Here is a 26986-nt window from a genome sequence, read left to right on the forward strand (position 1 = left end):
AATTTTCCGAAACCAACGAAACGCGATTGAAGGGAAGAAAAAACGCGTTTTTCCGGCTAGCGTTTGGTTGAACCACCACCCTCCACTTTGTTTCGCACTATCTCCTCGCTTTAAATTTAATTTAATTGATTGATAATAAAAGAAAGCAAAATTAAATTGATAATAAAAATTTAATAAAATATTCGGTGTAATCTTTTAAAGCGCTAAATTATTTTGAGTATAAAACTGTAAGCTATCCAGCCCAAGGCCTTTTTCGGTTTCCTAAGCCTCTCCTCTCTCTCTCTCTCTCATCTGTGTTCTTCTCTCTTCATCCCTTACCGGTAAACATCGTCCCTCGCCGGTAAACCACTACTTTTGCCGGCGAAAAGCCTCCAGGTCTCGCCGGAAATCCGCGCATACCTCTCTCTCCGAGTTCCGTTGGTTTCCTTTTCATTTTTCGTGCCTCCCGGTCGTAGAAGGCTTCGGATCTCCGACTCTGACTTGGCTCGGTCTCGCTCGTCGCATTTTGAGAGAATGTGGCGGGCCTGGTTCGCTTTAAAGGCTTAGCGTCGAGTCTTTTGTGGCTGGGGTCGTGATCTAGGGTTTGGTTTTTGGGATTCGGACTTGTTTTTGTCGTTGTTTTTTATTCTGCTCACGGCGAAGCTTACTAAACCGGAGGCTTATAGCGAAGGACCTCGGAATGAAATGGTATGTCGTTCATCCTTTTGGCTTTTGGTTTTCTCTCTCTCTTTTACATTTAATTTGCATTTTCAGAAATTTCTGTTAAAACTTGTGTAAATTTATTTTCCCATGTTTCATTGTTTAGATCTCGGACATTGTTTTCTTTTGTAGCGGGCTCCTAATTTTCCCCCTAATAATGATAGTTTTTGTGATTTTTGCCAGATGTTTTTTATTGGGGTCTGGTTTGTAAACATTCAGAGTTTTACGTACTTGTTAAGGCTTTGAATCAAACTTATACGATGCAGCATTTCTGACGAGTTTATATACATATACGTACATACATACGTACATACATAGAAATACATATATATATATTTAAAAGAGGAGTTATTTCTTTCTTCTTATCCCCGATTTAAGAGTTTTTTATTTTTTCAAAAAATTAATTACAAGAAAGTTGTTCCATTTGTAATTTTTCTTTCTCTGTTTTCAGTTTTTCTTTTTCTAATTATGTTTTATTAGGGAGGCTTGTAATAACGAAGTTGGTCGTGAATCGTGATGAAGATTTCATCGATACTGTTCAATAAATCTGGTTTGACTATATTTTTTTAACTATTTCGGGAAAATGGATTAGATTGACAGTTGCCTTGATAAATATTGAGCAATACATGGTTGATAAATTTGTATAAATGTTGGTTACTACTTTATTGGGTAAGCTGGGTGCAATTGTCGAATGTCTGTACGCTGGGCTGATTTATAGGTATCATTTCTGTCATATGGAGAAACGGTTAAAAGTTGTAATCTTCTGTGTCTTAAAATCACCTATACCTCTGCTACCATTTTGCTGGTTCTGAGTGCCTTAAGTAATATCTTTTGCCAGGTAGAAGGAAGGGTTTGTTTATCTAAAGAGGTTAAAAATGGGTTAGAACTTCTGAAGCATAAAAGGCTTCAGCGAATGAAATCAGAAACCATTAATGAGATAGCAAGTATCACTAACATGATGACCAGGAGTGGAGGAGATTCTTTGAGAGCTTCAGCATCATGTGGCGTGAGGCTTCATGGTAGTGCAGATATCGTTTCAAAGCGCAAGGTTGACAAGTTTGACACAAGTGATCTAGAATGGACCGAGAAAATTCCAGAGTGCCCTGTGTACTGTCCAACTAAGGAGGACTTTGAGGACCCTTTGGTATTTTTGCAGAAGATAGCCCCAGAAGCCTCAAAATATGGTAAAATCCCATGCATTTGTGTATAGGTTTTGAATCAAGTCACGCTTGTTGTGGTCTTTAGTTTAGTTTCTTGAAATTACTATTTGCCATGTTATTTTGTGGGTTTGATGCACCATATTTGTGTCTTGCCACATGCACAGATACACAAATGTTCCTTTCACAGTGGTGGTGTGTCTTTGTAAGATCTTTCACATTTTTGTCCATAAATTTCAGTAGGCTCTTTTTTTTGTAGTGGTTGAGAGTTAAGGTTTTTTTTTGCATCATTTACTTATTTTTTTTTTATTATTGTAGCAACAATTTTTTGTGACAAGGATCATACCCTAATGTTTAGAATAAGTTTTGGTCTCCTGTTTGTCATTCCAAATTGACTAGATCCTCAGCATGCAAGGGGTGGGAGAAAAAGAGGGGGACGGAAGGCAAGTAGAGTTAGTTATTATTGGCTTTTTCAGTGACATATGAGGAGTTCTCAAGGGGTGGACCTCTGTGTTTTTAGGCTTGCCAGGCTAAATTCTGAATTATAAGTTTAAATTAATCAATGTACGTATAAAAGAAAGTTTAAATTAATCAATGTGAATGGCTACTGGGCATGCCAATTGAAGGGGTAAATACTCATGATAACTCTATGCTGGCATGCATATTTTGTCCTCATTCATTACCCTCATATATTCAAGTGCAGGTGGCAGGTCTCAGCTTGTAGGATATAGGCTTACATTGAAAAGGGGTGGATTTTTTAGCTATATGGAAATTTTCTTTTTTTCATCACTTTTTGATTATATTATCAAATTCTAGGTTGAGGTCTATAGATGGGTTTTATTTCATCATGGTTTATCAAATTCTAGGTTGAGATTTTGGATGCCAGTAATTTTTTTTATCAGTAAATTATTATGTTATTGATGATATATTGTTCTGAAGAATTTTTTATCGAAGATTGGTTGAAGCAATGAAACCCAGTCAGTGATCTGATATATTGAATTATAAAATGGATTTCATTGAACAAATGGGATATAGGCATACATTGAAAAAGGGGTGGATTTTGTAGCTATATGGGTTTTTTCTTTTTTTCTTTTTTCATCACTTTCTGATTATATTATCAAATTCTAGGTTGGGGTCTATAGATGGGTTTTATTTCATCATGGTTTATCAAATTCTAGGTTGAGATTTTGGATGCCAGTAATTTTTTTTATCAGGAAATTATTATTTTACTGATGATATATTGTTCTGAAGAATTTTTTATCGAAGATTGGTTGAAGCAATGTAACCCAGTCAGTGTTCTGATATATTAAATTATAAAATGGATTTCATCGAACAAATGGGATAGCCTTATGTTGACACAATGGCTTCAGGCCCCGGGATGTAATGAACCGATACATTATAAGGAATTTTGCTCCTAGCTCATCATATTAGTTTGTTTTAGCTTTTTTTTTTTTTTTTGAGTTTCCTGAAGGAAATTCTATTATTTTTACCATTTATTATGGTTGCAATGACTTCATTGCTTTATTTGATGCTTCTGAAAATTAAGCTTTGGAGCTTTCACTTTTTTATTTTCCTCATGAATTGAATTTGACCTCTTCCCCTTTTGTATTTTTACTGGTCACAGGAATATGCAAGATTATTTCCCCATTGAGTGCGTCTGTTCCAGCTGGGGCTGTATTGATGAAGGAGAAATCTGGATTCAAGTTCACAACTAGAGTGCAGCCTCTTCGGCTTGCAGAGTGGGACTCTGACGATAAGGTCACCTTTTTCATGAGTGGAAGGTAAATTCCTTTACCTTAGAGAGCTATGATACTTTGAGTTGATTTATTCTTTGGTTTTGAGCGTGTAAACTTTTCAGAAATTATACATTTCGTGATTTCGAGAAAATGGCGAACAAGGTTTTTGCTCGTAGATATTATAGTGCTGGATGTCTTCCTGCTACATACATGGAAAAAGAATTTTGGCAAGAAATTGCTTGTGGAAAAACTGAAACTGTTGAATATGCCTGCGATGTTGATGGTAGTGCCTTTTCATCTTCTCCCAGTGACCTGCTTGGAAATAGCAAATGGAATTTGAAGGTTTTAGCTTCTTTAACCCTTTATTCTTCTATAACTTTTAATGGAGGTTCTTTTGCTCAATTTTAGCACCAGATTAATAATTTTAGACTAATTATCACTGGCCAAGTGTCCAGAAGATATTATCTCTTCCTTTATGTAAATGAATTTACAAACCCCATGTTAAGTTCTCCTTGATTTTCGAAACCCCAATATCATAACTTTATTTCTGTCCCAAAGCCCAACATAAGCAAACATAAGATGAATTTTCTGTTTTTTTCCTACATCAAAGCTTTACATTATTTAAACATCATTTTACCTTTTTCTATTCAGTTTTGATATTTGTTCTGGATTATCCTTCCACTAAGTCTTATGTATAACTTCTTTTTTTTTCCCTTTGATTTCAGAAACTTTCACGCTTGCCCAAGTCCATTTTGAGACTTCTGGATAGAGCTATTCCGGTACCAAGAAGAACATTTTCTACTATTTTGAAACTTTTTATTTTAGTCCGAGAGTTTGTGTTCATTCACTTACATCCATTTCAGGGAGTAACTGAACCTATGCTTTACATTGGAATGCTTTTCAGTATGTTTGCTTGGCATGTGGAAGATCATTATTTGTACAGGTACTTTTTTTTTCTTCTTAGAGTTTCAGTGATCCAGTATAATATGCTTTGTATATTGAGAAACGTCATTATATGTATTTTTTATTTATTTATCCGTTTATGATTATGGCAGTATGAATTATCATCACTGCGGGGCTGCAAAAACTTGGTATGGCATTCCGGGTCGTGCAGCTCTGGAATTTGAAAAGGTGGTCAGGGAACATGTCTATACTCACGACATTGTATCAACTGGTGACGAAGATGGAGCTTTTGATGTTCTTCTGGGAAAAACTACTTTGTTTCCACCGAATATTCTTTTGGAACATGGTGTTCCTGTCTACAAGGCCGTGCAAAAGCCTGGGGAGTTCATAATTACCTTCCCAAGAGCATATCATGCTGGCTTTAGTCATGGTAGGATTTATAATTTGGTTATTCCACTGATGAAAAATAGGTGACAATACTAGTAAATAGATGTTCCATTGATCCCCCTTTTGCTTAATTATGTCAGAATTTCTGAAATGTATTTATGTTCTTATGGGACTCTAGGTTTCAATTGTGGTGAGGCAGTGAACTTTGCAATTGGTGATTGGTTTCCTTTGGGGGCAGTAGCCAGCCTACGCTATGCACATCTTAACAGGGTGCCTCTGCTTCCTCATGAAGAACTTGTGTGTAAAGAGGCAATGCTTCTCTCTCTGAGTCTTGAACTTGAAGATTTGGATTATTCAGCGGCAGACTTGGTCTCACATCGTTGCATTAAGATTTCTTTTGTAAATCTGATGCGATTCCAGCATTGTGCCCGTTGGGTATTAATGAAATCAAAGGCTTGCAATGGCGTTTCTTTAATTTCTCACGAAACTATTGTATGCAGCATATGCAAACGTGACTGTTATGTAGCTTATATCAACTGCAGCTGTTACATGCACCCCGTGTGCCTTCGCCATGGTATGCTTTGCTTGATATGCTGTTTCATGTTAAATTAAGTGATGTAATTTGTTTAGAGACTGTTTGGTTGTTACGGAATTTAAATGGTCCATTCATTGTTTTTATGGTGTTCACAGCACGAATCCATCATCTTGAATGGAGTTGACAGTGGGGTATCGTTCTCTTTGAAAAAAAAAAAACGGGTTGACTGAAATGGAAAGCATCACCACTATTTGTAGAGGATTAGATGTTGGAATTCAAGTGCCCTTGTTTAGGATTCTATAGTTATTCATGTTGCTCTTGAATTTCCTATTCATGATGATGGATTCTATTTTTTTCCCCCTCAATATCTTGTGCAAAACACAATAAATGAATTCAGTTTCTATCAAGCCTCTATTTATTAAAAAATAATAGTAAAAAACCTATCATGCATAAAGATAGACCCTTATTCTTGCTTGCATCTTCTTTATTACTTAATGCTGATCCTCATTGCCGACCCAGATATTGCGTCTCTTGACTTTTCTTGTGGGAGCAATCATACGCTATTTGTGAGGGAGGATATTACAGAAATGGAAGCTGCAGCCAAGAAGTTTGAGCAGGAAGAGGGAATATTAGAGGAGATTAATCGACAAGCTAGAAGTGGTGGTAACTTGTATTTACACCCCTTTTCGTATATGTGTGGTAGAGCTGAAGATGGATATTCTCCTTATTGTGAGATAAAATTGGAGTTGAAACCTGAACATTGTGTTACAACTCGACATCAGTCACAAGAAGTAGAGTGTCTTGCTGATAGCCAGCCCATGTGGAGTTCTGGTGAAGAGAATATGAGATCCGAAGTGTCTGAAGCTTCCCTTTCTTGTGCTGCATCAACTGTGTCCTCTTCAGTAGAGCCTCTTGAGAGCTCAGTACAAAGCAATGTAAGATCTAACTCTCTGGTCACCATCTGTGGCTGCCCTTCGTGATACGTGCTGTTTGTGTGGTTATTCATGCTGTTTTTGTTTTGTTAAGCAGTTAAAGGGGAATGCTAACTTATATTCTGGGAATCCTAACTCCAAAAAGTATTTTGAAGAAGCGTTGCGCTGTGCACATGAATCTTCTCTATCCTCCCACTCTTGTGACGAATCCTTCGGTACACCTTCCAACAATCTTCATCAATCAGGATTTAAGCCTATTGTAGATCAAGACAGTGATGATTCTGACTCAGAAATCTTTAGAGTTAAGCGTCGTACTTCACTGAAGGTCGATAAAAGAGATGTGAATGATGCGTTGCATCTAAAGCGTTCTGATCGCCAGGTACATTTTGAATGTCTTAATTTCTGATGCATGCATCGGGCTGTGTTAATATGTTGTGTTATTAGGTACCCAACACCAGACTTCTACCAACTATATCTTTGCTGTCTATTTTAGCTGTGATTTATTTTACGATCCGTAGTTTTCCTCCAGCATCATCATGTAGCTTGGGACTGAATTTGTAACTAAAATTCTTTGGGATTATGGTTGCAACTATTATTTTTATCGAACCTACTCCCCAGGGTCTATTGAAGTTGAGACTTATTCATTATATCTTTTGTTTTGGGGTCTTTCCATTTTTGATGCATTGTTCTCTGCTGTAACTTTCTTGTCAATAAAACGTTCTTTGTTGCTTATGTACCTTTACTTTCTGGTTAGGCGACTTGCTGTCTTTTCATTGTACTTTCTCAGCTTTGTTTTGCCATTTAATGAAATATTGCTCAGCAGTAATTATTCTCATCAAATGGCCTCTTCATCAGCTAGTTATTTTTTTTCCTTTAAAAACTACTTATAAAAAAAAAGTTTTTTTTCCCTTTAAAACCTAGGGGCTTACGTCCTGCCTACTTGGGCATTACCTAGATTTCTATTAATAAAAGTTTTACTCACCAAAAAAAAACCGCAGGGCAGGTTGCAAGTTTGTGAATCACTTTTGCCCCCTCGTTGGAGTGTTATTACTCCTTTGGATACCATCACTTTTTTGGAAGTTTAAACTCTTGTATGATACTTTTAAGTTCTCTTTGTATTTCCTTCTAATCATATATGGTAGTTAGTGATTGCTCACTACTGCGGTATCTCAATAAAAACAGGGGCTTAAACGGCTGAAGAAAGTCCAACCTGAAGGGAGATGTGGGCAACTAATGCCGTCTGATTGCTGCAGAACTGATGAATCACATTGTAAATTTTCTCCTACTCATTATAAAGAAACTCGAGATTGTGCTTGGAGGGACGGGTTCGCCAGAGGAAGTAGCATTCCCATTTCCATCAAGTATAAAAAGTTGGCCAATGAGGAAGCAACAAGTAGACAGCGGGAACACCAAAGAATGGATAGGTTCCAGCTTGAGTTGGGAAAGACCTTGAGGGAACCACCCCCTATGGAGATTGGGCCAAAGCGCCTTAAAGTCAGAGGTCCGTCATATTTAGGGACAGAGCAGGTTGGAGTGAAGTTTAGATCACTAGAGTGACAAAGAATCGTGGTTGGCCTGCCCGCCGCTGGAGCAGATCTTGAACCTGACTTTGCTAACTTTACTCTAATGGGGTTCTAACTACACACGGATAATCTAAAGGATTGATAACGGGAGCAGTGGCGAAAAGATTAACCAAGATTAGGATTAAGATTTATATATTCTTTGTGCAGGGGGCCCTAATTGGGGCGATTTGCACGGGTGGTGATTCTTGGGGTTCTCGAGCCGGGGTGTTTTTCCAGTCTTTGGCAGGAGAACCTTCCCTGCTTGCTAAAAACTTGGAGATCTGACAGTAAATGATGTAAATTTTCTTTGTATCAGTCAAATTAATTTTTGTGAGGGAAGTTTGGGTATTACCCACCCATTGCTTTCTCATGTACCTGCTGCTTCCGTTTCATCTTGGTTCTTTATTCATTTCGTAGCTATTGGTCATTGTACACACCTTGGACTACTTTAATAAAACGCAGAGAAATTCCCTTTTTTTCTCAATATTTTCTTTCCTTCTGTTTGTAGCCTCTAAATTCTGGATTTGTTTATTTCATTTATTTGCCTCTTTCTCTAAAGATGGAGGGAGGTACATAAATGCATGGCTATTGACATTATTTCGTCATTTTTTATTACTAAGAATAAAGATAGGTTGACCAAGTTATCTGGACGGACAATCAGTCCCATTTGCCCTTATATAATTTATGCACAAATGTTTCAGGATCTGCATCATTAGGACTGGACTGATGCCGACTTTGATGGTTTTTACAACCTCAAATTTGCAAGATAGCATTAAATAAATTCAAAATGGTACAGAAATACAAAATTTGTTCCCATTTAAACAAAAAAAAAAAAAAAAAAGAAAAGAAAAGGAAATTGAGTGAGTGAGAAGGAAGAGAATGGGAACACAAGAAACGCAGGAATCAATCAACATCAGAGATATAGATAGTGCGGTTTGTGCAGACAAAATTGCCTTAAATTCGTGGGTTCATACGACTGCTGCCTTTTTTTCATAAAGAATTTCGTTATATACTGTCGTTATTATGTACTCTTTGCGTACTTCACTGATATAATTGATTAAAACAGTTATTTTATATTAAAAATAAATGACGCAACTAACTACATTAGTGGAGTGCGCAAATAATATACAAAAGTGACTGTTTTCATAATTGTAAATAATATACAAATTACACTTTGCCTATTGCTGTACCTTGTTCTTTCCCCCAATAATAAACTTGCACATTCAAATAATTTCTTTCACCTGATCATTAGAAACCATAAATAAAATCCTAGTCATTTTTCTGGTGTAATGTTATTGAATTTCTGAGGTTGCGTGGTTCTGTACTTGTGTCGGTTGAAGTTTTAAGGCATATATGCATCATGTTGGGTCAATTCTTCCCAACTCTCACGCGCACACAAAATTAATCCCACCAGATAGCTAGGCGTATTAATATATGATCATGGCCATCAAGGAGAGTAGAAAACTCAAGTCCTCCTATATATATATAATGGCAAAGCAGCGCATGCAACTACCACCACCGAAATCAAGAATCCAACAATATTAATCTTGTTACCTAGCTAGCTGTGAGAGTTGGCTTTTACTCGCTATTATTACTGCATCGATCCTTCCTTTCCCATTAAACATTCATGTGTTTAGATGTTAAAATGCCAACGGTTAATTACTCGCTATTTTCGGTCTTCATGACTACTCTTGTCATCCATTGATGTCTAGTACTACATTCGTCTAATAATACCTAGCCATAAATAGCCCGTAATTGATGTGTTCTTCGACGGACTTATCTGATCCGCTCTTTCATTAGAAGACACGTACATGACCCAACAAAGAAATTAAAATAAATTCAATTAACAAAAAAAACTCTTTGATCTACTTGAATATATTTAAGTACTCGTTTCCATATATGGATTTTCGCCTTGTATTAATTTGCATCAGACTCATGCATGTTGATCTATATATATATATATATATATATATATATATATATAGATATAGAGAGAGAGAGAGAGAGCTGCAGGCCATGAGCCAATATTCCAAGACGTTGCACGTCAGTCATGAGTCAGTCTCTGTGTTTAGATGTTAAAATTGGCTCAAAGATGATATAATAAATTATAAATCGTGGGGCATGAGCGTGTGATCAATTTGGAGGAGGAACCTTCATCGATCGCGATCATTCTTTTATACGACCTTGACCAACTTGACGAGCTAGAGATCAGGCCAGGCAGGCGATTAGGGCATGACCAAACTTGAAATAGTTTGATTGATTTTGTAAAAAGGATAGTGGGGCCAGTTGTTCCTACAATCATTTCCACCTTTATTTGAAGAGAATAAATGTATCATGGAATGGTGGAAAGTGAAGCGAAGAAAAATATAGAATTAGAGAAAAGGAACAAAAGCAAAATTTATATATGTTAATGGGTTCTTGTCATAATCTAGCAGATATCTTTCAGTCACTAGTTTCTCCAGATTTGTAGGGCACATCTCTCTTTGCTCTCTATTAGTCGTTGGAAAAGATTCAAAATGTTTCATCTTTTTGTTATTTTTGTGTATTACGACTAACAACAGGATCCTATATATAGTCTTAATGCTTGGACTCATATAGCATATAAAAGTCATGTTACCTGGCTTTGATTGGAGAGAAAATCATCTCTACTTTACTTTTTCTGGTCAAGTTTCTTCCAGCTAGGGTATATTTTCTTTCATATAAGGAAATTAAGCAGCTAGCTAGCTAGAATTTCTCCTAATTTAAGGTACAGAACTTTTATATATGGAATATTATTATTGATTTTTCTCCACTAATTTATATATATACTTTAGATTTTATCCAATTATAACCTGGTGCATGGTCCAAAAAGCGATAACCAATTGAAACTAGCTAATTATAAGAGATGATGATCATAAAAAATTCTATGGCTATTATAATTAGGATCCGATCATTCCCACATGAAAAGTAAATTCACAAACAAACATACATGGTTTCATATGAAACGTTAGATCTACTTTACAATAAAAATAAATTTACAATCTAACATACCGCATTAAAGCACGTCAGTTTGTAGATTTAATACTTTTGTGTAATCTGATCTTTGTGCTATTCTTTGAAATATTTAAGTGTCATTTTAAATATATAGCCAAACCATTTTGCGAATAAAAGTATATAGTAGTCCTATTCTAATTAAGATGTGTCTCTGCATGCCAAAAACTACTAAAACTGATAAAATACAAAAAATTGAAAATATTACGGAATTAATAAGTTAAATATATATATATATAATATCGAGAATGCTAATTTAGTAAGTTGACAGCAAAATTAACCAGCGTCGATCTAGAGTGATCAAAGGGGAAAAACAAAACGTAATAATCCAGCAAGATCAAGTACTACTTTTGGTCACACAAATGTTCAATCAATGAAGACCATTATATCCATTAATATCATTCTTTGCCAGATTCCTTTCTCACAAACATAAGAATCGAAACTGTTAGAATGATCATGTCGGCTAAATTAAATATGATCTTACAAAATAGTTTAGTACTGTCTAATTTTTTGGATGTTATATATCATCATGAAGTAATTAAGTAGTACTTCATGCATGCAATATTAGATATCAACAGTACCCAGCCTTGTGGTGTACGTCGATCTCTCTCGTCTCGAAAAATCTATTTATAAACCTGTTTATCGACACACGTATGTACCCAAATTCAATATTTCATGTCGTGTTCTTATACGTTGTATCGACTATTTATTACCTTAATTTGTATATATATGCATCTTTCAAGGGCAGCAAATGCTATTACGAATTTTTTACTACTCATTCATGATATGATCTTTCGACTCACACAAAAGACAATAAAGAACTTCATGAGGAACATCCCACGGCAATTATTTTGACAATATAGGTCACCGATCCATGTTCAATTACATTAATTTATAATTTGATTGAATGTCTAAGCATGATTGAGTGGTCGAGAAAGATTGCTAAGAAAATAGAAAACATGTTGACCCATATGCAACTAAAGAAGACAAAAAATGTCCATAAAATAGTGGCACATTTAATGTCGGCATAAGTGATTAATTTCCCCTATAATTGAATCATCAGTTATTTATTTTCAAGTCACTAATATCACAACCCATTCACATTCTGTACATCCTAAGTCACATGATTTTAGCTATATCTCATTGATAATTAGTCAACATATTCATCCAATTACTTGATCGAAAGCTGTTTAGAGGCCAGCTAACCTCACAGCCATGCATGCTAGCTCCGAATCACAATTGACCAGATCACGATCGATCAAAGATGTCGGTATATATATATCAATCATGCATGCATCAATATCCTTTTCTCTACTAATTTGAGAAGTATTAGATCTACAGTATGATTATATAAAAGTAAACTTAAAAATTGATGTGCCTTGATATAAACATATATATGTAAGTACTACAAGAAAAATAAGCATTTGTGACGGATTATTTACGATGAAAATGATTATTTATGAAGAATACAGACTCATTTTATTAAAAAATAATTATTTTCGTAAAAAATAATTGATCATAAATAAATAATTTTCTTATAATATGTTGATGTGATTAGCACATAGAATCACGCAAGATATTAGATCGACATGATACATATTCCACAAAAGCAGTGGTTTTACAAGAAAAAGAAATGAGACGGCCTGCATGCTGCAAGACCTAGTAGTAGTACTACTACTACTACTACCACTCCAACGTTTCACATCAATCAAACATGTTGATCATGAATTGATGATTAGGTTCACATAATCGTACCAATGTCAAAAGAAATTACAATACGATTAAGAAACCACCTTATAATAATGACAAAAACAGCACATCATGTCGATCATGACTAGGCCAGCTTCCTGAAAATAATTACTCGCTATTCATAATTAGTTTCTTGCATCCATTTTACATATATCATATTCATACCGATATATATTTTGATCAGTAAGTATTTTGTCATGTCTTTACCGAACTAAGGACATTCTTGCAAGGAGCTAGCTGATGGAAAACGTGCATATATGCATAAGAATTGAGATCGATCATATAATATATATATATAGTTAAATTTGAGTAATTCTATATACAACCGTGAAGTGCGTAAATGTCGCGTAATCGTTTTGAAAAATAGTGAGGTCTACTATTAAAAAATTAATTTTTTTCACGTGAGTTACATATTTTATTCACTTTTTTCAAAGCGATTACGCGGTGGTTGCACAATTCACAGTTGTAAATATATTTTCTCATATAGTTCGCATGTCTCTTTAATTTTTTATTTGAAGCGACGTTCTGATCATGATCATCTCCATATGTATAATTAGTTCTATCTTGTAGTACTACTAATATTACGCTATTTTATATAATCATAGAACACTAGCTTGGCATTTTTTGATGATATTCTTGCCTTTCGATTATTAATTTGATCCTGCCTCTAGTTTTACATGATGGACTATCTTATTATTCCAATATATGCTTGATGCTTTAATTTTCTTCCCAAATATCTAGACATGAGATAGACCTTTGTGGAATGTTGCTCTAACTAATTATGAGCTATATATATATATATATATAATTGATCGATCACATGGCATTAATTTGGGACCATTTCAATAAATTAATTATTTACCCACCTAATAAATTCACTGATCTAGCTATGAATTAAGACACTTACATTTGTTGCTGAATATATATTTTGTCCAATAATGCATGTTCTAGTACTACCTTCAATAAGATATCTAGCTCAGGAGCTGGTTGTCTCAAGGAAAGAGAAAAGAGGATATTCATCATACTAATGACCTCCCTAGTATAGTTAGCTTTAGATATATAGTTTCGATCTGTATTATCCCTTAAATAGAGAACTATTATCGATACAAAAAAAATCATAAAAAAATAAACTTATAAATTGATGACGTTACTTTATGAGATTCGTTAGATCTACTTTACAAAAAAAATAATTTTATAATATGACATATCACATCAAACCACATGATCAATTTGTAGTTTACTTTTGTTTAATCCTTTCATGACTAAAATATTTTTCTATAATTTTATGGTACATAAATCTCACGTATTTCCATTAAAAAAATGGAGAGTATCATTAAAAAAAAAATTAATTTTTTTTAGTAGATATTAAATTATTTGTCATTTTTTTTAAATGGAATGGCTGAACTAAACTAACACTGCATAACTGTATGAATTATTTTTCAAAAAATTAACCATACGAAGTAAGCCATGTACGATACTGTGAAGTACTATATACATATAGTGGTAATTTTATTTTATTTTTTCTTTTTCCTTATTTAATTATTAAAACAGTATTTGCAGTAACCCGTGCATTAATTGGAGTGTCCTTTTCATGTGTGGACTGTGGACTCTGAAGAACCATAAATACATGAAGAGACCAATCTACCCTTTTCAAGTGAATTAATATGCCTTATGACTTTTCCACTGCATGCCCTGATCTTACGACAACCAAAATATACCTTAATTTTCTCGCGGAAAAAAGTAAATAAGAAAGTGCAAGAAAATAAATGATGGGCCTTGAAGTAATTAATTGATTACTATCAAAGGACACGTTCGATCGACGACGATCGAATGCTGCGTTTTGGAAATTAGGGTTTTATCATGATCATCGCATTAATGAACAGCTGTAACCAAACAACGCCCTAGCTTGCTAGCTAGCTAGGGTGTGGGAATTATTAGGGTGCAATAATAATTATTCGTGTAAATACTCATCTAGAAATATCATGTGGAAAGGAGAAGGAGCACAAAATTAATTAATTACCTTATAAGTTAATTTTCAACTCAAAGAAATATTACGCTAGCTCATGATCATGTGTTGCGTGCATGGGAAGGTTAGAAAAAGTGTAGTAAGATTCTTTATAATTATTTAATTTAAATAGTTTTATAGGCATTTATTTTAAATATTTCTATAATTGAAAGATCAGGGAGACTATTTTACAATATTTTTATAATATTGTTGATATGTATTACTATTTTCTGAATGATAATGTTACAAACCACACGATTATCTTATTTTCATCCTATTTTATAAATATGATATGTTCAATCACCTTTTAATTATTATTTTTTAAAGATAAAAGTTGATAAGTAATGCCGACCACTTCATTATAGTAAGATAAGAGTAGGACAAGCGTGTCTTATTTAGATAGTGAAAGTGTTTCTTCTCATTTCTCGCAACATTATAATATTTTTAAATTTTTATATAAAATATTATAAACAATTCAACTTTTTCAGTTTAAAAAATAAAAATAATATTAACAAATAATATTCTAATAATATTTTATTCAACTTTTAACTTTCATCTTAACTTACTATCCAAATGGTACCGAAACTCCATATATATTTAGTATTCTGAATTATTATGGTTTATCCAATTTTTCTTAATTAAATAAGTTATTTAGATTGAAAATTATAATGTATCATAATTCTTAAAAAGAAGCATATTTAAAAGGAGACAAGTGCACACGTTAGTAAAATTGAGGGCTATTTAAAAAAAAAAAACAAAGGGAAAAAGAGTAGTAAAACTCATAAAAGGAATAAAGTCCCAATTACTTATTTACTTTTGTGTTTCTCATCTTTTCCACCCTTTTTCACCCTAGTACCTCACCCCCACGTCCACAAAAAGAAAAACACACACACACACTCACTCTCTCTCCCACCCTCTGGTCCCTCAAGTGTCCTTTTCTCACATATACTTCACACAAAGGAAACAGCCATTCACTTCATACCTTCTCATCTCTCTCTCTCTCTCTCTCTCTCTCTCTCTCTGTTCCTGCAACTACTCCCTCAAATCGATCAAACCCCCCATCTGGAAAGAAAACCCAGAGGCCTCACCTGAAAATCTAAAACTCATCTCCCATATCACCAAAAGTAACCCATAAAGCTCATGATCTTTTCTGATCCCTGATATCCATTCTGCTATATCATCAACAACACAAAGAAAAGAAGCTTACAAGAATCATTAGAAGACGAGTACAAGAAAGAAAAGGAGGAGGAGTACTTCAGGCCGGGGCTTGTTTGGTCGTTGTAGAAGATGGAGCTATTCCCAGCACAACCAGATTTGTCCCTTCAAATCAGCCCTCCAAATAGCAAACCCATAAGAAGTACTTGGAGAAGTACTACTACAGAAGAAGAGGTGGATTTGGGTTTCTGGAAGAGAGCTTTGGACTCCAGAACCTCCATGTCCTCAATGGCCAAACCCGACACCTGTTTCGACCTCTCGTTGTCGAATCCAAGGGCTTCCGAATCCCTCACCAACCATAATCATAATCACCAACTTGGAAATGGCAATCCTTTCCAGACCCTCCAGAGAATTAACCACTACCCTCAAGTACTCCAACACCAGCCAATGTTTCAGCAACCACCGCAAGGACTAAGCCAAGAGCTTGGTTTTCTGAGACCCATAAGAGGACTTCCGGTATACCAAAACCTTCCTAATTTCCAATATGCTCAACAGCCCCTAGATGCTTCTCAACCTTCTTCCATAGCTAATACTTGCACAAGCTCAAGTCCTTTTCAATCTCAAGGGTTAATGCGATCAAGATTTCTGTCACGGTTTCCAGCTAAACGAAGCATGAGAGCACCTCGGATGCGATGGACTACTACGCTTCATGCTCGCTTTGTTCATGCTGTTGAGTTATTGGGTGGCCATGAAAGTATGCTTCATTTTGCTCTTTCTATCTTTTCTTTCATTGTCTCCTTCTTCTTGCTTTTGCTTTCTTTTTGGCACTTCTTTTTTTTCTTACACCATTACTTCTTTCTAATTTGCATTATTCATCAACCAGAAAATTAAAATGAGAAAGAAACTTGACTGATTAACTTTTATATATTTTGTTGACTTATTTAACTTTTATTTTGTTATTTTCTTAATTTATATTTTCTCGTTGGGGTTTAGGGGCGACACCGAAGTCAGTTCTTGAGCTTATGGATGTGAAAGATCTCACTTTGGCACATGTTAAATCACATTTGCAGGTGAGAAAGACCTCTCATTCCCTAACAATATCAATGGATTCCCCTTTTTGTGCTAGTCTCCTGCGTGCAAATTAGGGAAATTTTGAATTATATGCTGAAACTTTTTGTTTTATATCTTCCCCTCTTAAATTTTTTTAGGATTACACACTTTCTTTCTTTCTTTTACTTTTTTCTCGAGCTCTTTAAGGTTTTTAGTATTTGAATATTTGAGAGATGAACTTTGCATTTGTACAGCGTACATTACAGCAAGTTGTTAATTGCATATATATATATATATTTCAAATTCCAACGATTTCCATGCAGATCAGGGTCTCTCATATCCTTAGCACTTCCTTTTCTACTAGATCTGATGCTTCTGCAGGCTAATTAACAGCTTTATGCTTGGAAGAATGAACCACCTAAATTAAAATAGAAAAAAAAATACTAGTAGAGGAGAGGAGAGAGAAGGCCGAGAGTCCCAGGGTAAAAAGGTAAAACAAAATAGAAGAAGAAGAAAAGGGAAGAGAGAAAGAGAGAGAGAGAGAGAGAGAGAATATTATAGATTTCAGTAACCAAGTGAGACAAAGCCAAAGGAATTCAAATGAGTCATACCCAAACCGAGACAAGCTCACACTCAATACCATTATTTTATTAAAGAAATAACATTTTACCTTACAAGGAGAGAGAAATAAAGAAAGAGAATGAAGAAACAAGTACAGAACACCATCATTTCTCAATGATGTCTTCCTCAGATGTGTTTTCTAGCCACACCTTTTTTTTTAACCATGGTAAACACGTACAGCCATACATGCAGATCAATATCCATATTTTACATTACATAGCCATAAATGCTTCTGTCTCCTCAGAGTGTACTGCACCATATTTCCAGCTCTAATCTCTGCTTTCATGTTTTAATAGAAATAGATGTTTCCCTCCTGTAATGTACATTATATTTGAACCCGGCTTTCTATATTTTCACGTAGTTATAATGTACTATATTATAACCATATGTATAATATTAACCAAGTCATGCAATGTACTATCTTATTTATGAACCTGACTCTGTATATATATATATATATATGCTTTTCTACTTTCTGATTCCATGTTTTAGTGCAAGTATATGTTTTCCCTAGAGTTATTTTTATGGAACAACTATGTTCTTTCTTATAAGTATATTCTCTTTATCTCGAATCTACGTTTTCTTAGTCTCCGGAGCACAATTGTTGATTAATTCGTATGATTTTTACAACAGATGTATCGAACCGTGAAGACCACCGATAGAGCAGCAGCTTCTTCAGGTGAATACCTATGTTCTTGATCTTATATTTATTATATTTTAATATTCCAGTTTATGTCTGGATCCTTTTTTTATTTTATTTTTCTCAAATTCTGGTTGTTTTTGCTGTTTACTGAAAGGGCAATCGGATGTATTTGAAAACGGGTCATCTGGAGATACTTCTGAAGACTTGATGTTTGACATTCACAACCCCAAAAGGCTTCAACCATCCGTTCAGCAGGGAAGACCATTGACTACTCAAGATCACAAAGATTATCGTGGTCTCTGGAGCAATTCTTCAAGGTACCTGCTTATAATTGCATATTATTCTGCAAGTACTCTACCTTTCATTTTATCGAAGTTCTTAATCCTTGTATCAAATGCTCCATTAATTATTGGATATTGTGGAATTATCTCGGTGCGTCATTGGTACATGGTTGCTGCAAGATCAGAACGAAAGAAAATTTGGTAGCCCATATATATATGCCTGTAGAAATATGAACGTACGTTAACGATGGCCGGAGACTGAAAGTACTCCATGATGGGCTCATCATAATCCCTCCTAGCTAGTTGTTAAAAATTAGGAAGAAAAAAGAAACCCAATGTTCTAGCTAGCTACCATATATATTTATATTTTGAGACCATGAACTTCGATCCATTTGACAAAATTCACACAAGAATGAAGATATCTCTTTCCCTTGGATTTTGTGGGGCTCAGATTTAGGGCTATTAAATGGGGGCCTACAATTGGAAAACTTGGTGCCAAACTTTAATATATATGCTCTTTACTTCCTTGTATATATAGTGATCTGTTAAAGGGTATTTGAGCAAGCAAATGGGTTGGATGCACCTTTATTTCAATCAACACAACATCATGTTGAGTGCATGAGAGGCTGTAAACGAGACAGTAAAAGATCTAGCTTTCTTTTCTCAGTTTGCTTTTTTATTCTGCATGGCTTCCACTGATAGGAAATATTCTCTTAATATGTTGGTTTGTAGCAGTAGGGAAGCTCGGTTGCATGGCAAACCAAAGTATTCTGGTGGAAACATAGCATCTCTTCATGATCAGGTACCATTTTCAAAAATTTATTCCTAAAATCTCCTTTACTTTGAAAATTTTACAACCTATGCACATGCCCGGCTATGGGAATGATAGAATAAAAGAAAGGTAAAAGGAAAGAATGTTTTCATCTTTCTTCATCCGACTCATGCATATTAGAAAGAGCGAAGAAAGCTGGGGGAAAAGAAAAAGGCGTTTCCAAAGCTACTTTAATTATATATCATCAGTCCTTTCATAAATTCAAGGGGCATTAATGTTGTCATCAATCTAAGAATAAAAGGCCTTTTTATTTTATTTTAAAACCCCCCCACTCCGATCCCTCGCGTTCCTTAAAAAGAAAAAATTTCCATAGAAGAAAAGAGATATAAATCCCCACCAGCTTTTATCATCTTCAGCCTATATATATATATATGGCGCTGATCAAAAGCAAAACCATTTCTGATTTCACTCGGCCTAGCTCAAGTGGATCGAGTGTAGAACCTCATATAATATGCATGGCGTTGATCCTTATAATATAATAGCATGCAGCAGCGTATATGAATGGAGAGATTAGGGAATAATAATTTGGAAGATGCATAAATATTACATGCAAATGCATACTGCGACAAACTTTCTAATTAATTTTCTCTAACCTTTCTTGTTTGATCTTGATATGTATTCTTTTATTATTCCCAACGGCCGAAGTCACATGTCCTTTGATTATTCCGGCCTGGCCTCTTCATTTCACACTCGACTTCTTAATTACTAGATAGATGCTGCTTCTCTTTGTATTTCATCGTATTCCTTTTTCTTTTTTTCATTCCCTTATTCTTTTTGTCTTTTTTAATGGCGGGGGGCTTCAGAAGGACATGGATCCAAAATGCTTAAGCTATGAAAGGATGTCATCAGATGTGAACTCATCAGCAAACCATACAGGGACAAGCCCCAAGAAGCCTAATTTGGAGTTCACTTTGGGAAGGCCACTGAGAAATCTCTTCTGATCAGTATTCTTCATTTTGAAATCACTAAAACAGTGAAGGGTCGATCGGGTACGGGCCGAGAAACTGAGAGGAAAAGAAATGAAAAAGAAAACAAAAGAAAAAAGAAAGTAAAAGGAGAGCTAAAGAAGACAAGGAGACAAGAAAGAAAGCACCAAAAGGAGAAAAAAAGGAAAAAAAAAAAAAAAAAAAAAGCAAGGCCTTCCTAGCTATGAGACTCTGATCAGATCTAAAAATCAACACATATATTATATTGCAACTTAAAATATGAGATCTAATTGATTTTGTATGTTTTTGCACTCAGGTAGAGATCAGAAAGATCATCATATCAGTGGGACACCTTTAACTTCTATCTTAAAGTGTGAAAGTGATCCTTGGTAATTGTAATGTAGCACTTTATATTTTGTAAAATACTGGAAGTATTCTTACCCAAAGGGGTTGGTACTGATATATCTGATCTATTTATTCCCAGCTAGGCATTTTGGCATACTTTTATACTTTACACTTCATCCAAATGGAAAGATCAAAAGTTCGAGAATATCAAAGAAAAGAATATTGGAAATAAAGACGCAAAGAATGGGGGGAAAACAAAGAATTTCGATGCATATTTATTTTCACTTCCATATATATGTTCATTAAGGGTTTCTAATTTTAATCAAATTCTTTTAATTTGTTATAAAAAAATCAACGTATCTTGCGTGGTCTCCAAATCATTCAACTAGGCCGGTCCTGTTTGGATTTAGAGATGGTTTCATGATCTCATCTCATCTCATCATTACAATTTTTTTAAATTTTCACAAAAAATATAATAAGCAATTCAAAATTTTCAAATTCTAAAACAATAATAAAATTAAAAAATAAAATTCTAACAATATTTTATTCAACTCATCTAAAATCATCATCTCATCTTACTATTTGAGCTTGAACAAAGCTGGTTCAAATATAGATGGTATTCTTATCAGACATGCATGCCTAATTAAAGCCTTGTCATTTAATTTGACTTTAGATTTTGTATGGATAGAGACCATATTGCACAGCATAGTTAGCTTTCCAAAAAAAAATGTCAAAAAATATTGTTTTAAGAGCCATCTGACCACCAAAGGACGAGCTTCTCTTAAAAAAAAAAAAAAAAAAAAAAACAGAAGAAGAAGAAGAAAAAAGTAGCATACATTAATATTAATTTAAGCGAGAAATTTCTTGTGTTTTGTTAGCTATAAATATATAATTAAGATTTCCATTTTGTACGTAGTGTCCTGCATGCATTAATTATTGGAAACATAACCTGTCATGAATTAATTAAAGATCGTAATTAACTGATCAATTAATACATGTGCTTGATCAACAGAAGGCTAGGGTGCATTATTTCATCCCCTTAATTTGAATATATAGCGTTAGCTGGACGATTGAACATCAGCCGCTTAATTAATTTAGTCAGTCTTATCAAAATATTTAATTATAAGCTGACGACGTCATATTTCTAATTTCGATGAGATTAATTATATATTAATTGAAGGTTATATATAGATAATCTTCTTAAGAAATCAGTGGTGTTTTTTATTTAATTTTCATTTCTTTGCATGTCAAGATCACAAATTAAACACATCATGTAATAAATGTCATCGAGCTTGTTAATTAGGAGCTGGAATATTAATTCTTGCTGCGTATCAAACTTTTTAATTATATACTTAATTTACACCCATTTGCAAAAAAAAAAAAAAAAAAAAAAGCAAATAGTAATAATATTAATTCATGTAAATGTCGATGAAATTTTATAGGAACTCATGAGGAAAATAAAAGCCTTTTATAAGCAATGAAAAAAATGGTGAAGCTAAATGACAGTTTGTAATTATATATATGGACGTACGTACGTTGATGCCACCGGCCATGAAAATTAACGAAGCTAATTTTGCACCGAAAAACTAGCTAGGGCTTAATTAATCGACCTAAGGGTTAGGGTTTAGTACCAATTTATAATAATGGCAAGCAAGCAAGCAAGGGAAGCTCTCTAAATTTATAGCTAGATTGCGTACCATAGAAACAGAACCGCATCGATCGTAGATTAGGACTGGAATTATTAATTAATTACCTATATATGTATTTAATGCGGCACGTTTAATAATATTGCTCTACTAGAATTTTGCTTAAGTACGTATATATGTTTGGCTGACAATATAATTAGTACTGAAAGCAGAAAATGCTCTTTATATAATACCCTCGAAATATGTTGTTAATTACTATTTTTTATGATTTTTTTTTCTTAGCGGGGATAGATAAGGGATCGAGTGATGCATGTTGGCAATATAATTATGATCTGTCATGAAGTTTATATGAAGGGTCAGGATCATTTGTTAACTTTAGGTTGAGGTCGTGCTTCTCTACTATGGTACTAGATATATATATATATATATATATATATATATATATATATAGGAGAAAAAGGGGTCGAGAATATTAATGTTATTATATATAATTGTTACGATAAGGTTCCTATCGTGTCTATATCATGTACATATGATCTCTAGTCAAATCGATCGATGTACCTTTGTATAAGATTAACATATATATATATATATAATCTTAGACTAATTCCATCCTATATCCTATATATATATAAATGACCTCATCAGGCCGGAATTCATGTCGACGATCGGGATTACTCCAGATAGACATGAGCTTCACGTACGTATACATACATTATAAATTTAGACAAATTAAGTGACGTCGACCGTCCCAGCTTAAAGCCATGGCCGTGAAAAACACTTGCGTTTTGTGTCCACACGTTCTTCGCCACAAAACATAAGCCAGATTAATGAGTTTGATCTTGTACGTACAGCAATCACATTCAGTACTTCTTCAAACACACACACACACACACACACACACACATATATATATATATATATATATAAAAATATTGCAGGAAAGAAACCCCAAGAGCATGTATGAGAACAGGTGCATGTAATTATCAAGTAGTACTTCAGCATGATGTGGGTTTTAATGGCTTTATTTTGAATTGTGTAAATTTTCTAGTCAAGACAATATATAAAAGTGACGAAAGGAAAGGGATATGACGTTAATAAATGCAGTCAAATTTGGAGGCTGAGTTTTGCCATCCAATACTAGGTTTATGTATTGAAGAAGAGCTTATATATATTATATATATATATATAAATATATATACTAGTCTTATAAACTAGAATAAATTTTTTTGTGGATCTAGGGTGGTTATAGACATATAGAGAGGTGGGGAGAAAAAGGAAAAAGGAAATTAGATTGTTGGTGGTGATAATAATGCATGATTCTGGGATAACCTCATCCTGCGCGCATATTCACTCATGATCTCAATCATGCATGATCTTATAATACTATTCCGGCTATATATAGCACATCAGGGTATACGACTGTGTAAGTATACTTTGAGTAATGAAACGTCTGAGGATCCTAATAGGGTTAATTGTGGCTATTGATCAATATTATCCCTACGTACGATTTCTCCATAAAAGAAACTTCTTGCCCCTTAAGGCCAAAGACTCCTCTCGGATAGGCCGGAGGATATATATAAATATATATATATATATATATATATATAGGAATGATGAAGAATATTATATATCAAGGGTAAGAATAATAAGATGAGATTTTAATTAATTATTACCCTCCCAAGTGGAGGAATAGGTGATCAATGCATTTATTATTTGGTGCACTTAATTTTCTTTAGAATTCCTCATGATTTAATTTATTTATCGTTTACAAGCTGCATGCATGCCTAGTATTCCAAACCTTTTTTAGGGCAACCGGAGACGTTCCAAGAATCATTACATCCAAAGAACGAACAAACCCTAGAAAGAAAGAAATTAGCTGCTTGCAAATTGCAAGGAGTCATGTGGTAAAGAGTATGGGAGTGGGAGATATATCATTGCCTGGTCATGGCTGTGACCACTTGACATTTTTCGTGGAAAGCTTTTTAAAGAAGTTGTCGGTTCACCTTTTTCAAAGACATATGGGACAATTAATAATGCTGAAATCCATGCTAGCTAGCTCTCCCACTCGCATCTAGGTCATGCGTGTAGGATTATTTCATGTACCTATAAATGCGCGTGAACTGTGAACATATATATAAAGGACACAAATCATCATGATAAGAGATAATGTAAGAAATTATAATTGGTAGGGATCATTTGGCTCTTTAAAATTAATTACAGGCCGATGATCTTGCTTCCTCATGCATGGTAGCTTTTTAAGCAATTATTGCTGCATGATTACTGTCTCTAGCTAGCTAGCTCGCTCCTCGATCTTAATTTTCTTGTAATTTTCTTTCTTGGAATCATAAAACAAATAGATAAATGAATAGTGAAATTTCAAAGAGTGAGTACTTATATATATATATTATATATATATATATATGACCCACCTCCAGTGCTACTTTGATTAAATCTTTTTTTTAAAGAGCCATACGCGTGCTCTGCTTGACACATGACTTATATATGGTTCAGTACGTGATGCTATATATATATATATATGTGGCTTTACAATTTATAAAGCCCACCTGATATTGTGTTTTTTTTGTGTAAGTAGGATGATTATAATATCCTGACCATAAAAGAAGTTGCAGAACCCTTTAAAAGTAGAATTTCAAACGGAAAACTTCGTAAAATTGTAGAGTTTAAAAGGGGTTACGTACGTTTAGTACTCTTGACGTTACTGATCATCAATTTAGATAGTTTTTCTTTTTTTTGAAAAAAACAAATGTGAACGAAAGGAAGAACAAGCATAGTACTTATAAATTAATGTGTCTTTATGAATTGACCTAACGCGCATGCATGCAGTACCAAGAATGGAATACCGCTATATATTGTGGTCCAGCTAGCTAGGGATTTTTGTGGATGCATGGTACTATATATATGCTACAAGATTTATAATTTGGTAAAGTGAAAATCAGTTTGAACAGAAACACTCAAGATTAAGGTGCAAAATCGTCTTCAATATGAACTGCGAAATGAACCGTAGTACGTTTCGTTGAGTACGTACTTATCATGAGTAGTACTGATGGTTACCTTCTCGTCTATTTAGTATCAATCTTCAAAAGGGTTAATATATATACATCAAGACTTGCTGAAACAAAAGTAAGTTTGCAGAAATCAACTTTCTAGTTAAATTATGTAAATTGAAGAAAAATCATCTACTCTGACACTAGCCAAATAGTGTTGATAAAGGTCTATGCTTTTCTTCCACCAACTTTGTTAGTTTAATGCTCTTTTCCTAAGTGGATATACCCAAGAAGCTAAAGTATTTAGAATCTTTGAATGGCTATTCACTAGTACTACTCTATCTAGCTAAATCACAGAAAGACTAATTTTCAGGATGCGTGTCGCGCATTCTAAATTAAGGTTCCTGGTAAATTCTCTCCGGCCTGTTTTCTTTTTAACTAGGCTTTGGTTAAATGTCTGCATCAAAGATATATAATAAGACTTCACAAAGTTGGACCATTCATGACATGGGAATTCGCCATTGAGATCAGGAGTACTACTGCTCATGATCATGGAGCCTTAAACTGATCAATATATTGGTGTGTCGATCAATGATAATCTTAGTACTATTTGTCAGCTAAGCACGTGAAATTAAGCATATCCGAGGTGTACGTACTTGCCTGTGCCAAATAATAACGATTAGAGGAAGAGGGTAGGGGATTTTAAGGCCAAAAACGGTTCATTTTGAGAGTGCAGAGTTCCTTCATCTCAAATTGCTGATACCAGTAAGATATGATCCTCTATAGTGAGATATTGAGAATCATGCTGCATGCAGTCATCAATGTATAACAGGAGAAGAGCGGTGCATTGGTTTGTGTGACTGAAAAACAAAGGCTTAATTATTAAAAAAAAAATGAAGGAATAGCCAAGACGAGACATATAGTAGTCATTCTGATTATGACAAACCAAGCTAGCTCTTCTAAAAGACTGCATTGGTCAATTTGCTACACTAATTCCTAATTATTAATCAACGAGGGATTATTAATGTTAATTACCATATGATCAATGTAGTAAAAAATATTGGACTACGTATGTACAGGTACCAAAATCAAAAGTACATCAACTCAAGCTTTTTAAATCTCAAATGTACAAGTGATGTTAGACTCGTCCCTTTTATAAAGAAGTAGATCATATTACGAAAAAGTGTGAAAAATTCACTTTTTCTAGGCCTCGTTTGATTATCTAGTTCAGATAATCAGATGAGATGATATGCTTTATTGAAAGTTGAATAAAATATTATTATAATATAATTTTTTACTATTATTTTTATTTTATGATTCCAAAAATTTAAATTGTTTATTATATTTTATGTGAGAATTTAAAAAAAAATATAAGAATTATATGATATAAAATAGTTTAATTTTGTGTAACTAAATCAGTTTTAAGTGAGATTTACTTTTTAAAAAAACAAAAAAAACTTGCACAAAATTTGGCATTTGGACAGCATTCATTTTTCATTTAAATATTTTTAAAAAAAATACATCAATACATTTAAAATTAATTCCTTAATCACTAAATAAATAAAAAATTTGACACTTGCGGTCAAATGAGAGATGCAAACTGAAGTAGTTTTTCTTTCTGGAATAGAGGCCGTACTGTAGTGCAGCTTAATTCACACAGTGGTAGACTAAAATTAATAAATATAAAAAAAAAAAAAATATATATATATATATATATATATATAGCTGCATGCGCGCAGTACTGTCACACAAACATAGAGAGCGAGAGAGTCACAGACGTAGAA

General features: G+C 34.0%; 2 protein-coding genes across 5 annotated transcripts; both read left to right on the forward strand.

Moving 5' to 3' along the window:
* The first annotated feature begins 249 nt into the window (after positions 1 to 249).
* On the forward strand, positions 250 to 8387 carry LOC109014287 (lysine-specific demethylase JMJ706-like). The gene is made up of 11 exons (XM_018996700.2): positions 250 to 687; positions 1538 to 1883; positions 3481 to 3637; positions 3715 to 3934; positions 4318 to 4371; positions 4456 to 4535; positions 4648 to 4925; positions 5061 to 5456; positions 5937 to 6352; positions 6447 to 6728; positions 7532 to 8387. Exons 1-11 carry the CDS (start codon positions 685 to 687, stop codon positions 7904 to 7906), a joined length of 2607 nt encoding a protein of 868 aa, XP_018852245.1. The 5' UTR covers positions 250 to 684; the 3' UTR covers positions 7907 to 8387.
* Positions 8388 to 15672: 7285 nt separating this feature from the next.
* Positions 15673 to 20694, forward strand: LOC109014286 (probable transcription factor KAN2). Of its 4 annotated transcripts, none has more exons than XM_018996697.2 (6): positions 15673 to 16604; positions 16844 to 16920; positions 18155 to 18200; positions 18319 to 18481; positions 19178 to 19247; positions 20084 to 20694. In XM_018996697.2, exons 1-6 carry the CDS (start codon positions 15983 to 15985, stop codon positions 20216 to 20218), a joined length of 1113 nt encoding a protein of 370 aa, XP_018852242.1. In that variant the 5' UTR covers positions 15673 to 15982; the 3' UTR covers positions 20219 to 20694. The 4 variants fall into 4 exon arrangements, with proteins under 4 accessions (XP_018852242.1, XP_018852240.1, XP_018852241.1 ...); XM_018996695.2 differs by having other exon boundaries at positions 15674 to 16604; positions 20081 to 20694; XM_018996696.2 differs by having other exon boundaries at positions 15674 to 16604; positions 19181 to 19247; positions 20081 to 20694.
* The last annotated feature ends 6292 nt before the right edge of the window (positions 20695 to 26986 follow it).

Source organism: Juglans regia, chromosome 9, assembly GCF_001411555.2.
Source record: "Juglans regia cultivar Chandler chromosome 9, Walnut 2.0, whole genome shotgun sequence".
In the NCBI taxonomy this organism is placed as follows: domain Eukaryota; kingdom Viridiplantae; phylum Streptophyta; class Magnoliopsida; order Fagales; family Juglandaceae; genus Juglans; species Juglans regia.

Excerpts from the sequence above, each read along its gene's own strand:
- LOC109014287 (XM_018996700.2), top strand. Across the intron at positions 5,457-5,936 it reads CCCCGTGTGCCTTCGCCATG|ATATTGCGTCTCTTGACTTT; the intron begins GTATGCTTTGCT and ends TTGCCGACCCAG. Across the intron at positions 6,729-7,531 it reads TAAAGCGTTCTGATCGCCAG|GGGCTTAAACGGCTGAAGAA; the intron begins GTACATTTTGAA and ends CAATAAAAACAG.
- LOC109014286 (XM_018996695.2), top strand. The coding sequence starts at position 15,983 with ATGGAGCTATTCCCAGCACAACCAGATTTGTCCCTTCAAATCAGCCCT. Across the intron at positions 16,605-16,843 it reads GTTATTGGGTGGCCATGAAA|GGGCGACACCGAAGTCAGTT; the intron begins GTATGCTTCATT and ends GTTGGGGTTTAG. Across the intron at positions 18,201-18,318 it reads TAGAGCAGCAGCTTCTTCAG|GGCAATCGGATGTATTTGAA; the intron begins GTGAATACCTAT and ends GTTTACTGAAAG.